Genomic DNA, 18,458 nt, shown 5'->3' on the forward strand with positions numbered 1-18,458 from the left:
GGACGCTCGCGTTTGTTCATTTTTTTCCCACCGTTTTATGTTTTCACTCGGTTTTTTGCTCCTATTCGACCGATAATATCGTCGCTATTGTTTCGAAAGCATTTACGAAGATGCGTCATTAGCGAAAGAATGAAGATGATCCCGTTGCCACGTGCGGGGGACCCATTGCGCGTGCCATAATGGCGGCCAGATAACGTTACCGGGCGAGAAGCAAAGTCAGGAAGTTGGCAAACTTGAGTCATAGCCCGAACAAAGGTAGCTTCGATCGGTTGAAACCGTCTGTACACAGGTTGCCTGATGCAACAAGTGTAGAACGTTTCTGAATTGTGTCACGCGTGGACACACTCGTTTCTGCTTCGATCTTTTATGTTCCGTCCATTCGTGCTATCGATCGTCCCACCAATCCGAAAATTCTTCCGGGAACTCGATAGAGATTCGAAATTTATTTCTTGGGCATTCTTGGCAAAATCATTCGGTATCGAAGCGATATCTATCGTAGGTAGAAGCTCCATTATCGTCGATGCTGTATTATCGTGGAACTTCCATTAGCGGAGGTTAATCCGGAGACATCGGGGATAATAGAACATTCGTTTTTCTCTCTTTGATTGTCCTGTGGTATAAAACGTATCGCGTAAATGTCAAGAACGAAACGGAAAGATAGAGTCGATCGAAATTTTCGAAGTTGCAAAGATTAAATATCATTTTGCAACTTGGTAGTTGAAATACCCTACTGTGTTTCGAAACATAGGTAAATGTCAGATACAGAAATTAAAGATAATAGAGAACTCGTGGTCGATACAAATTTTCCAAATTGAATGGGAGTTGCAAAGGTTAAATATCATCTTGCAGTTCGATAGTTAAAATAAATTGAACACAATGTTTAAAAAATAAAGACATCTTACTGTGTTTCAAAACATGTGTAAATGTCAGGAACGGAAATTAAAGATAATAGAGAACAAGAGTCGATACAAATTTTCCATATTAATAGGAGTTTTAAAGGTTAAATATCACGTTGCAGCTTGATAGTTAAAATAATTTGAACAGAATATTTACAAAATAAAGACACCCTACTGTGTTTCAAAACATGTGTAAATATCAGGGACAGAAATTCAAGATAACAGAGAACTCATAGTCGATACAAATTTTCCAAATTGAACGGGAGTTGCAAAGCTTAAATATCATTTTGCAGCTTGATAGTTAAAATAATTTGAACAGAATATTTACAAAATAAAGACACCCTACCGTGTTTCAAAACATGTGTAAATATCAGGGACAGAAATTCAAGATAACAGAGAACTCATAGTCGATACAAATTTTCCAAATTGAATGGGAGTTGCATTAAATATCATTTTGCAACTTGTCGATTGAAGTAAATTGAACAGAATATTTAAAAAATGAAGGCACCCCTGCATATTTATAAGGCGAACAGAGTAAAAGGAAACAATAAATTTTAATGTTTACAAAGTAATTTAAAAGAAACATTTTTGAAATAATTTTATGGTAAAGGACCAAAACGTAACAGACTTAATATATTTATGAATGGTTTCGTGACCCCCTTTCGCACCTCGTCGAGCATGCATCGTTATCAGGCTTAGTCGTTTCGCGATGGTGACTCACTTCTCGTGGCTCGGAAGGTGTGCATCGCCGTTCTCGACGATCGTCGCTACCATCCACGTAATTTTCAATCCACCAGGCTAAAAATACGCGTCGTTATCAGCGTAAAGATTGCCAGAGGAGTTACGAAAAAGCTACCCGCGACGAGGAGGGAGACATCGGGGGTGACGAGAGTGGATTCGCGCGGTCAGATAAGTTGATCGGTCGTTTCACAATCGGCGTACGATGACCGACGATCGACCAGCGCAATTTGTTCCTCGTTACAGCGAAACGATAGCCCGCTACGACACCAGACTTCTCTCGTTCGACGCGTCGATCGCCGTCGGTGGTCACTGGTGACCGGCACTCGAAATCTTAACACTTTGCACACGTATCTACATTCGAGAAGGCTGGACTCGGAATTTTTTGTCATACGCGATCAAAATGAAAACATTTTTATGGGAACGCGTTACAATTTAACTTGTCGGTTTTGGTAAAAAAAGTTAGAAAAGTACACTTTAATCTACATCTCACAGCCCCTTGAACAGTGAAAATCTACATAATATGTGTATATAAATTTTGATTTCTCAAAATAACTGACTTCTAAAGGCTAAAATAATGCTACTACATATGAGGCATTAGGAATACTACAAAGAACTATTAAATATTTCTATCTACCACTATAATTTGTAAAAATATCAAGCAGATCACAGGATGGAACAAGTCTCGTCGATCGTTTTTCTTGTCGAATTCTCGTTTTTATCGGTCCACCCTTCCCTCGGTGAGACCATTGAATCGTTTCAGCGGACACCAGCGTTAGGAGATCCTACTGACCCAAAAGACCAGTCGTGTAATCTCGTCTGGTTTAACCTCTCCTCCCGGGTGGAGAAGAGATAGCGCACAGGGGTCGCGAAGCGAGTAGGGGCGGTTTTCCAGGATCCTCGGGCGCACGAAACCCGTCCCGATCGTGGCAACAGACGACCAGCGAGACTTCCCGGTGATTCTGCCAACCGGGTGACCGTTGTACATCGCGCGTAGCGTGCACACGCGACGAAGAGAGACGAAACGAGCGGTTCTCTCCGCCGTTATAACGGCACAATGCGTGTGCGAGCGGCTGCGAGGCACGGAACGAGACGGACAGAGGCAACTCCTACGGAGTAGAAAACGACGGAACGACCGGGAGAACGGTACGGAAAACCGGTGAAAAAGACGGAAAACTGGAGAAAGGAAGAACGAAACTAATCCACCGAGAGTGTTGTACGTTACGGTGTAACGTGAAAGAGATACTCGCGACGAGTGTCAGGGGGTGGAAGCGGATAAAAGGCGCGCACGGGGCTATCTCGAGCAGAATTTTCCTCGAATAATGGATTACGAATAAAAGGTACTTCGATCCGTAGTCGTCGAGTATTTTATTGTGCCGATTCAAGGTCTAAGTTTTGTTTGACGAGCAACGGGCAAGGGTCGTACGAAATCGATTGCTTCTTACCCCCCTCGACGTTAGCTGCTTTGTTCGAATTGAAATGTGTTGCCGTCAGTGGCAGTCAGGGGTAGGGGTTTCGACATTTTAAAAATACTGGTTCTTTTTTCCTCCGAAGCTAATCGTAATTAATATATTGGGTCGTTCGGAAAGTAATTTCAGTTTCTTATCAAAGGAAATGTTAATTGTATTTTTAACCAGCCGATATTCTCATTATTTTCACAGCTGACACTTCAAGGGTTACTTGTAAAGAATTTTGTTTCATTGTGTGCAATTGTACCGGAATTTCGTTTTTCTTCATCCTGAAAAGTAACAATTTTCTTATAATATATCGTCGATCAACATTTGATTATTAATTCGGTTGGAATGCAAGCACCCTTCGAAAACCACGATTTGTCTTTTCACACGCTTTTACAAATGTTACTGCAAAATTTATGCAACGAAGTATATTTTCAAATATAAAAAACACGAAATAGTAGATTAAAATACAATAGTTATAAATTATCCTCGATCACGAAGGTTTGGCAAGCTGTATAATCGATTCCTTCGACATGGTAGGTTGATAATTGTTTGTCCTTTGTTCGTTGCTTGAAATTTTTAATCCGGTAGTCCATCTCCGATCAGGGAGAACGGAGCGAATAAGAGAAAGGGACGGAACGAGAGAGCGTCAGAGGGGAAGAAGACGGGTAAAGGGGAAAAAGTGGAAAACGTACGGGAGTGGGGGGAAGAAGAAGGTGGGGGATTTCCGAGCGACGGGACCTATAATATCGTATGGCAGTGCCGTAACGAGAGGCGCTTTCCCGAGCATTGACCTCTTTGCGCTTCCAATACTAACCTCGCCCAAATGCCCGCTCCCGGGAATACGAAATAATAGAAACTTCTCGCCGGGCTCTTCTCGTGACCGCTGCACGTGAAGAGAGAAGCGTTCCGCCTTCGTGGAACTCGATTGACCGGACCGAGGGTCGTCAAACTTTTTCCGCGAGCCGGATAATACAAATTTCATCTCCGCGGATCGAAATGGTAATTATCCAGGAAATTGTCCGTGTACGCGCGGTGAACTTCCGGTTTACGAGCTTTCATCTCGACGAGAGACGAGAACAATCGAGAAACATTCGCGATTCGCTTTTGTCCGATTAAATATGTTTACCGTGTCGACTGTTGTTACAAGATAATTCGTATCAAATTAATATATCGTTTTTTGAATAAAAAGTGGCGTGATTAAAGATTACCGATTTTTTCGTCAAGGAATATTGTTGTGGATTCGCGTGTTTTCTTCGGTAACGATCGATAAATGATAATTGGTTTAGATTTTCCAATTAACCGGTCATTCGGTTATCCGGCCAGAGGTCCGGTCTCATAGGGGAACTCGGTTAAACGGGAGGCTGATATATATGCATAATGTTCCACTTGACTTGATCACCCTAAATATATCACTCGTTTTTAACGATAGAAAAATGTATCGACGCTATTTATTCGGTTGAGCAATAAGTTGAGGATAAGTTTGATATTTTCCTGTCGTATTTTACGAGAGTTCAAGATCATCGATATTTTTTTAAACGGGAGTACTGAACTGTATGCATTATACTTGCACCATGGAGCAGTAGTGGAGGTCAAGATCCAGTCTAACGATTTACGTTAGCATAAATTAAAACGCTTACAATAAATGGACATTGATACTTGTGAACCTTTGAATAGTGTCGTTGACACTAGGAATATTATTCCATAATAAGTTCTCCATTGAACTATTGCGTATTAAGAAATAATTATCGAGAAAAGAGGAGAAAAATTTCCGATGAATCGCTTTTTTCCATGATCTAGGCCTTTAAGTAACTCGAAATCGATACGGTCGCTGGAACAATGAGCAAAAAACGTAACAGCGAGTTTTCCTAGCTCGTTAACCTCGGGTCGATGTATCGATCATAGTCCAGGTATTTCCCCACTTGGGAAATCCCAGCTCGCGAACATTTTCCTACTAAGGAGAACAAAATCTATAGATCAGACCCAATCACTGGGCCATACAGTCTAAGTCACTTGTAGGGGCCTAAAATTTACATGAGAATTAACAATAAAGGGTCGAATCTGCAAAGCAGCAGATGTGGTCGAATAAGTACGAGCACCAGTAGAATCGAAGACATTTCAGATTCGTTTAACTATTGCAAGAGTTTAGTTGGAAAGCTCCGTTTTTGTTGGATCCGCAAGCTCCTTAATGGATTAACGACAAATAGCAAACTCCAACGCCGAGAGTACTCTTTAAAATAATGCAAATAGCAGTTCCTCGGAGGTTGGAGTTTCTTTTAAACAGGGAGAGGGTCATCGTGGAGGGTGGTTCGTCTTCTCGGTTATGGCGAACAGCAAAAATCTCGCGGCACGTTATTCCTGACGCTGTTCGTGGCCGCGACAAAGGTTGGTCGGTGTTTCGCGGAAATGAAAGGGGGAGAGCCCTTACTTGCTTCCTTCCGAGGCTTTATTTCGCGTTGTCCTTGGAAGAAAAAAAGAACCTTAAAGGCTCTGAATGGCTCTTCATCATCTCTCCCCTCGTTACAAAGAGGCCCGGGGTTTCATTGATCCGAACAGTCACGACGAACGCTCGCCACGATGAACATTCGCGAATCACGGCATTCTTGCATACACACCCATCGCGACGATGTCCCTTCCCGCTCGAGGAACAGGCTTTTCATTAACGCTGATAAACAACGCGAACGTCTCGCCGTCAAAGACATCCACGGCTCTTCGATTATGCAAAGCGAGATTGCTGGGTCGCCTTTTCTTCGCGGCGACAAAGCAGCAGAGATTAGGTTTGCTGCGAAATGTTTTCTCTTTTAAGTACGAATCGCGTGATCCGATAACGCGATCGAGACGATCTTCGATCGTTGAAAGTGCAAAAAATCACGTAGATATGCCATTGCAGGGGCAACGCGATGACACACTGAAAATCGTTCGATTCGTTTATCTTGTTAATATTCTTTACCTTGCGCATAGATATGACTCTTTAACAACGAACGTTAACATGTTTCGTTCAGACTCTTGGTTGTCTGGTTGCACAGATTAATGCACAATATTTGATGATATCAATGAAGGATTAGCACGCGTGACAGCTGTGAAAAATAGCTCCAACAATCGTCCATCCGCGACTGCCGTTTATCATATTTTCTATCTCGTAAATATATTTATTGATCCAAGACTGTGTGCACCTTTTGTGAAACCGCAATAATGTTAGATACAGTATGTAAAAAAGATCCCTGTCTATAATCCAACTAACACGATTTTCCCTTTTTGTTTCAGGTAAGTTGCGAAAACGGACGAATCCACAACTAATTCTCAAAGAAATTTCTCATCACAGGTATTTATCATAATTACGTCACGCAAGCCATGTTAGATTATCTAATAAGTGGCACCATTTTCGATACAAGGTACATTTTACGAGGTATTCATAATACAAACCTATTCTCTTTCATGACCATTCCTTAAACGAAATTAAATAGTACACGTTCGAGAAATTATTTGAAATTAAATCGTACGTCAAGGGGTTAATGTATTACTTTTTCCACTATCAGGTGAGTCCAAAAAAAAAAGGTGGTATGCAGAGTATCCATGAGACTCGCGTTACGAGTAATTTTAATTCATTCAGGGGATGACTACCGTTTGCCACCGCATTAATAATAGTACTAACGCGAATCCAATGATTTTTACTTTCCCCTCGGGCACTTTTCACCGCGAAAAGTCGAGGGAAATACGACGGAGCCGGTACTCCTCGTTCGCTTTTACCAGCATAACGTGTTACGGGTTGCATCCTACCGGTAATCAGATGGGATTGATATTTTTAGCACGGTTCGTACTCCTGTTGCTAAGGCATCAGCTGATCAAGCCGGCTGCCTGCGTGCACCAGCCTCGTATCTATCCTCTCTCGCGTTGGCGACCTCCTCCGGTGCTCTTTCACGTTCGTGGAACGTCCCTCGATAATTGCATCGGACGTCGAACGACCCGTTCCCGAAACGTCACGGTCAATAAGAACTAATCCGGGAGGAAAAGGGTTCGTTTTCAGGTAGCTTTGTCATAATTTTGTCGCGTCGACGCGAGCACGACGCCCCGTGTTGCTACGGCACTGTCGACCAATCGCAGACCCGAAGTACCGGCGTGTTCCCCCACCAGCTGTTCGCCCCCCACCAGGCGGCGTCGACCAGATGATCGCAGCTCTGCTCGGCTATCGAAGCATCGGTTATCGTCAGTTAGCAACCGGCTCTCTTTCCGTACACATCGTTCATCGTACCACCTACCCCCTGCACGTAATGTCCAGTGTAACCTGATTCTTGTGCTTCTCCCAGTTGAGTGTCGGTGTAGTGAACGATCTCTAGCCTCTGTCTTCTTTTTTTTTTTTTTTTTATTTTATATATTCGTTAACTTCTGTCGGGGGAGTAATTTTTAATCAGAAGCGTACGAAAAGTCGAGCCTGTCGCCAAGTACCCCGCGTCAACAGGGTACGAGCAATATTTCTGTGATATTTATTATGACTGGTAATTTCACGCCGGTGTTCCTCGAGTGTGACAACTCACGGACGTCCAATCTCAAAGGGAAACCCACTGTCAAAATCTGTCGGTGAAGAAATCCGTTTCTTTTTTTTTTTTACAATTGTCACGAGGGACACGGAACAGAACCGGTCCAACGTAGTTTCTTAATTCTTTTTCTACGATAAAAAGCTTTCGAGCGTTTAAAGAGACCACCGAGGGGGACAGAGTATTTGTTTTTTTTTTCTATTCGTACTTGTATACACAACACACACGCGTCTACCGGAGTCTTTCGTGTTATGATATCTTTATATACATAGTGTATTTATTAAAATCGTCCAAAATTCCTGTGGCTAACGTGACCGAGTCTTACCCGAAGGCGGATACGATCGCGAATTGTGGTGGTGCCGCCAGCATGGGTCAGATTGGAAATGACGTGAGTTGCATCATTCTTTTTTTTTTTTTCTACTCTTTAAATCGTTACCACCCGACCGAGGTGTCGGAGCTGTCGCTTTCGACGAACGCGCTCGTCGCTGCTCGCCATTTCGTCTACTTTTTCGTTCGCTTGGTAACAGCGAGCCGGTGGTGGATCGACCAGCTTTTCGGTCTTTTCCACAGCATCTCTCGCGATCACAGTCGTTGACCCTTTACGCTCCACCGTGACTCCGAGATCGTATATATTTTCGAAGCTATTATCGCATTTCTCTCTCAGAATGGACTATTTTATTTTCGACGAAAATATATAATACGAGTTAAGGTTAGAGGGTCAACGATCGTTAATTTTTTTTTTTTTTTCGATCGCTACACGCATGCGACCGGCGCATCGGGACAAGTCACCGAGACCTTACGACTCTTGGAGCAGAAATAGAGTGCGATACGAGGTTACAAAGATGCGACATCGGATAGAAAGAGTCGAAAAGTATCGCGACCTCGACGCTCGCTTCGAACGGTCAAACGATCATTCTAAACGCGTACGGTTGAATTAATTCTGATTTTCCGAACGCGTGTCACCGGTACGCGGTCTTTAATATTCAGCCTCGCCTCATTTTTACCGCTACGATATCGCCGCTCTTTTCGTTTCGTTACACTCGTGTTACGTTCGTTTCTTTTACTTTGATAAAAAAAGAGAAACGTCGATAATCGAATGCACGCGGACGAGCAGCTACCGGTGACAGTTGCTTTTCCAGATTCGATTCACGATCGAATCGAAGAGCTCGTCGGAGGATCGAGTTGGAGCTCTTAACTCCCTGATGCATGAGAAATTTATGGCGAATATAAATTGTTAAACGTATCATTTTTCCCTGGATTTTCTTACGATAGAAGATCGCCAATTTCGAATATTTTTGATTCTTAATTACAGAGTGTGGCAAAGTTGGCAACGAGTATTGCAAACTTTTACCTTTTATAGTTCTATCTCTACAGTATGTTCGATCGTAAATAATTTTTTTTATAAATAATATTGGCACGTTAACGCTCGAAATAACTTTCCATTGTATTAATACACATATTCGTAACTTAGAACCGTGCCAAGTATTTTCCCCTACGCTGTGTCGTGAACCCAGAAAGATTAAGAATCTTCTAAAGGTTAAGAACCACCGGGGATGATGCATCACTCCAATACCTCGAGAGGTTAATACTAATCTAAAAAGCTTGTTCTTCGTAACGAAAGTAGATACGATCTGTAGTTTTAATAGAAGAACGATTCTTTGTCCGTAACTCCCATCCCTCATTTTCGAGACTTTGTAAGACACGGTTTGTCGAGTTAGCCACGGTTCTGGCATATTCCTGGCGTCTATTTCCGTGCGTGTTTTAATCGGTCTCGTGAATATCGAAGCGGGGTTTCATCATTCGAGCAGCCCCCAGACCGCAAACGTTTTCCTTTAGCAGGTAAAGCGAGGGATGCCACGAAGAAGCCACCCGTTCTTGCGTCAGATTCCACCCCTCCTTTACTTGCGTCGGCCCTGGGTGCCTTTGCCAATTTTATTGACGCGTTTCATCATGCTGTACATTCACCCAAATCTATGTAGTTTGCCTATAAATCATGTTGCCACTATTTGGTCACAGTTATATAATCCAAATTTAATTCCAAATTTCTTTGTGAACTTATATTAATTGTATCCGAACAGAAACTGTAGAATTCCTAATTGAAAAAGTTTCGATCGCGAACACATTCTTTATAATTGTTTTCGAAATTATATACTCGAAGAGGACCATAGAACTCTTAGATCAATTCTGCCTTGTTTGTAAATATGTACGAAGTCTGTGCTGTTTTATAATTCTATTATTGCACCCCAAAAGATGACTCGTTCGCGAGACAATAAGTGTGTCAAGGTTTAGTGATTTGCATTAGCCACGAATTTTCTATGCGTCAAGGGGTTAATTTTAAGCTCGGCAACTGCAGAAGGTATCGCGCTAATTTCCGACGACTTTTGTAATAATTTTATTGCCGCGTCTGTTGGTCGGGAAGCAGCACGTTAGATGGCTTCTTATCTCGGCTACCTGAATAAACGAAACTCTATATTTTTCCATAACGACCAACGCGCGTGTTCAGCATCGTTCACGCGAGCAGCGCGTGGGACAACGTTGCTAATTTCAGCTCCGCATATTCAATCATTTCTATATCTTGCAGAGTAGTCCTGGACGTCATCTTCTTATCGCTGTTACTTGTATAAGCCAGATACTATATTGTCGATGCCGCATAACAACACGTGGCTTATCCTTACAACAGTCATTCGTAGATGTTTGACAACAAATCTAACTTTGTTTATTATGTCTTTCTAAATTATCGTTATTCCTTGCGTAGATTCTTGATTGTTCACTGTTCGAATGTTCTATCAGAAATCGTTTGCTTTCCAATTTTGTATTTTTTATTCGAGGATCGATACTGTAACTTTATGTAAAATTTACGACGTATACGTGGGTGAATTTTTGGTATGGAATTTACAGAATTGGAAAGTAACGAATGTAGGAACATTTTATATTAAACACAACAAATTGATTGTTCACTGTTCGAATGTTCTATCAGAATTCATTTGCTTTTCAATCCTTTATTTTTTATTCGAGTACCGATACTGTAACTTTATGTAACATTTACGACGTATACGTGGGTGAATTTTTGGTATGGAATTTACAGAATTGGAAAGTAACGAATGTAGGAAAATTTTATATTAAACACAACAAATATATTTCTATATGTTCATATTACGATATAGTGAAATTTGAAGCTAGTAAAAATACATCCACTATATCATACGGAACGCACTATTACTCAATAATGTTAGAATAAGTAACAATGAAGAATGCACAAGTAAACAAAAATAGACTCGTAAATTATCAATGAACAACGCCAGCACAAAGTGGCAGCATGTCATAAATATACGTCTTACCTTACACCTACGAAGTAGAACAGCGTTGCTGACATATCAAAATATAATTAAATTGTCTCTCGGTGTACCAAGAATATGAAAAAGACACAATTTTAAGTCTTCGTACAATGACGAACTCCTTAGCAAATATCATAATTGTAGCAGTTATTGCAAGACAATTTGACCTAATTCCAAACATTATGCAGCACCTGCAGTCGTCCATTCTTATTGCACCTATGTAATAATTAAAAGGTCGATTTCGATCAAGTTCCACGTCGATATTTTGTTTACATTTTCTGCCGAAAAATACTATCGAACAAGCCTCCTCGACATCTGTTTCCTGCTTTCCATGGCCAACCATTATCATCTACGTATGATTAATAACTTCCTACACTCCGTCATATTAGTTTCTCGTATTCTTTCCGAAGAGGAACTTTTTCTAACCCAGAACAAAATGGTTGGAACCCTGAAATAACTTCCTCCCAGAACGGTACGTTGTTTATCCGTAAAGTCCATAAAGATTGGGGATCTTCTAATCTGTGTCGAGAGTTTGAAAAGGTTAAGAGCCACTGCCTCGTCGATTCTTCGTTCCGCGAATCCAAGTTACGCACCGTCTTATCGCGGATGCATAATTTCTGTTTGTCCACGGAGCAGCACGCCTGGATACTTTATTAATAATTTCTGCCGTTAGTGGTGTCGGTAGATAAGCCCGGGAAACGGACACGTTTGAATATCAAAGTTCACTCGTTGGAATAGATTCGATTCGAGTTTTACGTATTCACGGACTTATCGCTCGTCGAGCGTTTACCCGTCGAATTCCTAGACTGTGGCGAACGCGTGATAATCGAATGCTCGATAACTGTAACAACGTGTACAATTTCTTTACATTGGAACGTTCGAGAAGCTCGGTGATTCGAATACCAGTCAAATATAGCGTCGACGCTCGAGGTCTTACGTAATTCGAATATGTTGCGGACCTATTAATTATCTGGATATTCGTAATACACGCGCCGTAACTCTCTTTTTACACGGTGGCCGTCCGCGACTAAAAATAAGACGAAAATGTTACATAAACGCGGGTTCACGAATTTTGTTATTAAACACTTACCACGAGACTGCGGAATGCAAAGGAAGCAACAACGATCTTATTCTTAGAGTATTTGGTACAAGAATAGTTGAATAATGTTTATAGATTCCGTTAATACACGCTATGTTTACTGTTTTGAAACGTTTTGATACCAGCGCAAATTGCACGCGTTAGTAGTAATTTACGTTTAGTCGCGCCCTGGCTCCTGAACTATCACAGTTTACGATTTTCAAAATGCCAAAAAGTATTTTCGAATGAATAATACACAGATGCACGTTTCGTTTTACGATTTTTGCCGCGGAAACTGTTCGTGGCCGTTAGAACGCGTCTGCAAACGTTCTCTAACGGAATAGTAAAATCTTTATCGTCTTCGCGAGTCACATTTTTCTGTTACTTTTTCATAGAACATTTCTACATTATACGTTTATTTTTCTTTTATTCTCAGCCATGGAACAAAAGTTTGTCTTCCCTCGTCGCTCGTTTTAATATATTATTATCATCTCTTAGTCCAATACGGTGCTAATATATCTGTGTATTCACGTGAGCATTATGTTTACTTCGATTTACGTCAGCGACGCTGGATCCAATTTGTACATAAATTCAGGATATGTATAGAATATAGGGGATCATTAAAGAGGGTATAGGATGGACTAATTTTGCGATGGTTCCTAGCACGACTAAGAAATGGTACCCAAAGTTAGAAATATCAGTCAGAATTTACAATTTCTCCGAATAACGTAGCTTTCTGTATTTAATGAATTTTTTAAAACACTCTCGCAAAGAGTGTACGCTGATGGATGAAAATCTTAATCGACGACTGGCGTTGTCATAACGTTTCGGATCGTTGTAAAATAATCTAACGCCTGCGGTGAGCAGCACGGTAGCAGAGTGTAAATTGGTCAGCGGGACAAAATGATTTTGACATGATCGATCCGTAGGATAAAGGCGTCATTGGAGCCGCTGGTCGGCGTTCGAACGGTGATTCGTTACGGAGACAAGTTTGCGGTACACGTAGATCGTAGTTTTGCATTTCCAATGTTTTTTTTTTTTTCTGTCCGCGGTTACGCAATAACGCGTAACGTGCAACGGTAGCTCGAAGCCTCGATTCCGTCGCGGGATCGAGAAGTCTCTGTTTATTATCTTCGCGGCTGGAGATCCTCCCAGGGTCTTTGAAGTCGCGCGCAAATTGGATACGCGGAGTTAACTGGGAGATCGCTTTGAATTATTTTTATCCGCGTACCCTGTGCTGTTTTATATTTTCCCCCCTCCTTTTTTTTTTTTCTTTTCACCCAACTCTGTCTCTCTGCCTCTGTTCGAGGCTGACGAGCGTACGCGTACGTACGTGTGTTCCATCTGGGCATGGATGGCTCGTTGAGACACGCTCTCCTCGTCGGTTCTTTCCTTTTTCCTATCCTCCTCCGTGTGTTTCTTTCCCTCTCGCTCCCGTTTTCCCCCATTCTCCCCCGCTCCAGGCTCCCCCGAGATCGTAAAATTGTTTTCCAAGCGCGAAACCGGTTCTGGAGATCTGGGTTCTGGTTCTTAATGTTGTTACGCGCGGTCATAGGCCGCCTTCGCTTCTCGAAGACCTCGGGGAACCGGGTCCAGGCCCGTACGAGGCTGCCAGGTTTTCTTGCTTCCTCTCGTGTCAGCGCCAACGACACGCGGAACCACCTCTCAATGAGACCCGGGTTCGTTTATGTTTTTTATTTTTCGGTCCTCGCTCCGTTGAACCTGGCCGATTTTTGTTGCTCCTCGCCTCTGGTTCGGTCTTTCGACGGCTGACGCAACACTGTGGTTATCCACAGGTAGGGTTACCCGTTCCTGGATCATAAGTCCGGGTCTTTTTTCGCTCGAGAACCATCCGTAACATTCTTTTTTTTCGTGCATCGAACTTTGTGGAACACGGTACTGTTGCCATTGTGCGAGTCGAACGACGTTCTTTTAGGAATGGTTCGCCACGCTCTTTCCGTAATGTATTTTGATGAAAATTTTCGACTGTCAACGAAAGGAAGAAAGGGGAAAGTACCCTCCTTTCGTTCGACTCGAACTTCCAAAGTGAAATGCTCGTGAATAGAATACTCGTTAGATGTTAAATACCTTCGTGCAACTATACATGAAACTTCGCTTTCATCAGCGTTGGGTTTGTTGCGAAACTATGTAGCACAACAGCATCGTAAAAATTGGCGTCTTTGCGCTTCAGCCAAAGTTCAACAACAGACTGGAAATAGAATGGACGTAGTTTCAGGTAGATGACTACTATCATCGGTGGCGTACGACCCTTTGGTGGACTATTTTGGTCGAGGGCTAGGCATACAGGGTGGTACGACAACAACAGCATAAATTCTCGCACTGTATACATTAAAATTGCATAATAATAATTATGAGAAATACTAGGTATATTATAAAATATTCAATCACTGATTCATATAATAGTAACAAAAAAATCCCTCTTTTAAATCTTCATTTTTTTTGTTATCTATAAAAATTCAGTAATTACAGACGTTTTTTCTGTTGGATTGTCGCAAATACGGACCTTCATCATTAATTATCCCGTAAACAATTGATCATCGTGGAAACTAGCGAGCACAATTCAAACATTGTTCGGTTCTCTATCTGCCCACGAAGGTACATTAACCACTTAACTGCCGCGCCCGAGTTAACTCGAGCAACACAGTCGCCAGATAAACAAGTGAAAGCATGTTTGGTGACTAACATGAGAGAGAAAAATAAAAGAAGGAGCATATAGTGGAGGAATTTTTAAAAAATATATTTAGATTAAATTGTGAAACATTCGTGTTTGCCGTACCGTGCGTTTTCACGTTGCTCGGTGCAGGTTTCTCACGCGTTTTCTTCTCTGGTTTTCGTTTAACGAATGGAGAAAAAGAAAAATTCTTTTTTTTTTTCGTAATTGTCTGTAAATATTGAAAAAGCGAAACAAGAAAGCGTTACCGATTTTTAGATCCTCTATCACTTGACAGGAAAGCAGTTAAAATCCGCGAATAATATTTTACGTAGGCAGCTTGTTAGTGGTGTAAAATTGCAATAAAACTGCAACGAGTAGTTTTTAATCTTTGAAAACATCGACTTCGGTGCGCCTCCTCGAACCACGAATAATTTAAACGTTGTTTACGATTCGAACGAAAGCCAGAGCAGGAGAAAGTTAGCCATTCCGTTTCTGGTGGCTCACCCTTTACATTTTTATGACCTAGTCTGTACTTTATTCCGTTGATTTTTCCCAGTTAGGATCGTTTGATCGTCAGTGTACGAATATCATTATTCAAATATCGTAATGTATTCCTATTATTTCTTCTGCCTATTGCAAACTCTTATCCACAAAGATATATATAATGATCGCAAAAAGGTAACCGTGAACACACTTTTCCCATCGAAACAGTAAAAATAAAGTTTGAAAACGGACTTCGTAGCTTAAACAGTTCGACTAGTTCAAACGAGACACTCGATTGTTCGAGTGAAAATTATTTCACGAGAGGAACACGATGAAAATTTGATAAAACATTCCGATATGGAAGAATTTCAGATCTCGGATCCATTCGTAGTCGTTGGATCTCTGTTTGACCGTGTCTCCCAAAAGGGTTAGGTTTTATCGGCCATTAACGATCGGGCGTTGCGCAATTCGGGTCAAACGTCGTATGTATCCTGCTGTTTGTGCACGTATATTTCTACACACACGTACGCAGGTTTGTCGGAGCTTATCGTCGCACGGGATCTTATGTAAATGTTAAAATTTTAACGCAATCCGCCACCGGTAAACACGTCGTCGATCGCGTTGGTCGGGCAAACAGCACGGTCCCGTTGGAGGTTTATCTTCGTTATATTTCGTTGGAGTACCCCGTTCGATATTGCGCTCGTGGATTGGCTAATAGACGTAGCGCGAGTTTTTCGTGTCTCGTTGATTCAGGAGTGAGTCACCATGGCTCGATAGACCCGACGATGGATTTTCAACGATTGTTTTTCTTGGCTCGCGAGATTAACGCACGCTCGAGGCTAATCAAACATTCAGGTGACAGGTTTCCAATAACCGGGCTGAAAAATATTTGTCGTCTCGCGACGTTGTTGTTGACTTTAAAATTGTTCCGTGACGTTGCGCGGGAACGACGGTTTCCTACTCGAGACGTTCGAACGTTGCTTGGTTTCTTATCGGTCGTTAATGTCGTCGATCGACGAGGCAAACACGCGAAAGGTTAAACGCGAGATCGAACGCCCGACGTCACCCAGTTCCCGCCTGTTTTCGACGTCTTTATCCCCTTTGACCCGGACCATACTTCACCCAGAGGCCCGTTATACGTCGACTCCGTGGCGTTCGAGGTGTATCGGGTGCTCGAGGTAAGCGTTCGCCGGATACTCGCGATATTTGCGCTTTTATTATGTTCGTAAATTCAGGATCGAAGTTTCGGTGTAACGAAATAATCGATTAGGGAGATCTTTGCCCAGTTGCCTAGTCGAGGGGAACTTCTTCCGCTTCTTGCTGTCTCGGTTAAGCGGTTCGAATGCTCAGAGTGCCGTGGCATTCGACGAAAATAGAAAGGGAATCGAAAGAGAGGGGACTTTCGTTCTTGAAACCTCTTTTCCTAGACAAAAGTTGATTTTTTCGCTTGGAGGACCACAGTCGGGCGACTGAAACCATAGACGAGGTGTATGATTACACCTTTCACCTTATGGACTTTCGTGGTTCAATCTGACTGCTATATCAAACTGAAAATTCAAAGGTTACGGGAGTTAATCATAATTTTTGGCGCTGAAAATTTTCGGCGAAAAAAAAAATTTCAAATCGTTTTGAAAAAATTATTTTCTGTTGCGGGGGTCAATTACAATCATTTTTGGTGAATAGACATACCCCCGAAATCCTACGCATTTTCGAGAAAAAAATTCGAGTAGGTGAATAAATTTTTCGTCGAAATTAAAAAATTACAAATCATTCTAGAAAAATTATTTTTGGTTGCGGGGGTCAATTACAATCATTTTTGGTGAATAGACATACCCCCGTAATCCTATGCGCTTTCGAAAAAAAAATTCTTTACAGAAAGTACAATGTCTGATCATGAATGAGTGATTCTCCTGACATTTCATGTGTACGTTTAAAACATCATAACTTCTGAACGGATTGGAGGATTTTAATGTTTCAAGATGCAAACAACGTGTATTTTAGCCAAGAATATTTCGAAATTCTAAGAATGTTCGAAAAGTTGTTCCTTGACCTCGTAAAGTGAGAAAAACCCCATAAATGTGATCCAATATTCAAATTCCTACAATAGTGAATATATTTAACTTCCAGATTTTTAAATTCCCGTTTTAAGGACCAAATTCTCAGTACCACCTTGTCATCGAGCGACAATGTTTCTAATTTTACTTTTAAAATTTATTTAAATTTCACTTCTACTTAGTTTCCCGGCCGGGGCATACGATTTCACAGTATAGCATTAACTAGATTACGGTTGGGTCTAATAGCGTCTATCGGTAGAGCAAATACTTGAAGGGTTAAACGGTGGATCGAACGCCTGTTTTCGACGTTTTTATTCCCTACGACCCGGACCATACTTTACCCAAGGCCCGTTATACGCCGACTCTGCAGCGTCCCGGAGTCTATCAGCGGTCCTCGAGGTGTACGATCCTCATCTCGGACCCTCGCTGTCGGGTCCATCCTGGTTAGAAAGTCATTGTTTATGGTGCTACTCTGGTGACCGGTTTTTTCCACGGTGAAGCTCCTGCTGTGACGCTCGTAACAGTGTCCTCGATCGGGCAAATCTGGCTTCCCCTTCCTTGAAGCCTTCTGTTTAGACCTCCCCCAATTTCCAGTAGAATTGGATAGCTTCTTGAAGCCTGGCTTGCACGACGATCAGATTTAGAACTCCGTATTTGCAGAAGATTTAGTTCCAAATAACATACAATTACTTAGTAATGATCTTCCTAGGGTCCCCTTCGAATTTGAAGCATGAGAGTCAGAGTCTGGTGTTCGTGGGTTTTGAAATAGTATAGCTTCGGAACAGGGTCAGAAAAGAAGGAGAAGGGGAAACTATTGGGAGTGAACACTGCAACAGGTTTGAATAGCATATAGTCTCGAACTACCACCCGGTCGGTTTAATCGAATTTGACGCTCATTTACCAGTCGTTCGCGTGCCTCGATCCTCGTTCCTCGGCTTCTAGCTCCGACGAGACGGTTGATTGATCGTGTGCTGGTTACTCACGATATTCGTGATTCGGTAAGTTCATAATTCAGGATCGAAGTATGCTTTCGTTACGACCAACTCTAATCGAATCCAGCTTACTGGGGTTTTATCTTTCGATTCTTAACTTCCGTGGTTTTAATAACAAATCCGAAAAGGTCTAAATGTTTGGTGACCCTTAAGCCCAAAGTTCATCGAATATCACGAATCCAACTTGAAGGCGACCTTTGTCCTCCGTGTTCTCGAATGGGC

General features: G+C 41.9%; 1 protein-coding gene across 6 annotated transcripts in view; it reads left to right on the forward strand.

Annotated features, from left to right (window-relative positions):
- The window catches only part of Sesn (Sestrin), a 218,060-nt gene that overhangs the window by 163,820 nt on the left and 35,782 nt on the right, over positions 1–18,458 (forward strand). The window contains exon 1 of one of the 6 annotated variants that reach the window (XM_076772807.1): positions 7,285–8,008. The exons of 4 other annotated variants lie outside the window; for them this stretch is intronic. In XM_076772807.1, coding sequence (XP_076628922.1) covers positions 7,988–8,008 — 21 coding nt within the window. In that variant the 5' untranslated portion in view covers positions 7,285–7,987. Of the gene's footprint in view, positions 1–7,284; positions 8,009–18,458 lie in introns of those variants that run through there. One more of the 6 variants, XM_076772808.1, reaches the window with a different exon arrangement.

The sequence above is a fragment of the Colletes latitarsis genome, chromosome 9, assembly GCF_051014445.1.
Source record: "Colletes latitarsis isolate SP2378_abdomen chromosome 9, iyColLati1, whole genome shotgun sequence".
NCBI classification, from domain to species: Eukaryota; Metazoa; Arthropoda; class Insecta; order Hymenoptera; family Colletidae; genus Colletes; species Colletes latitarsis.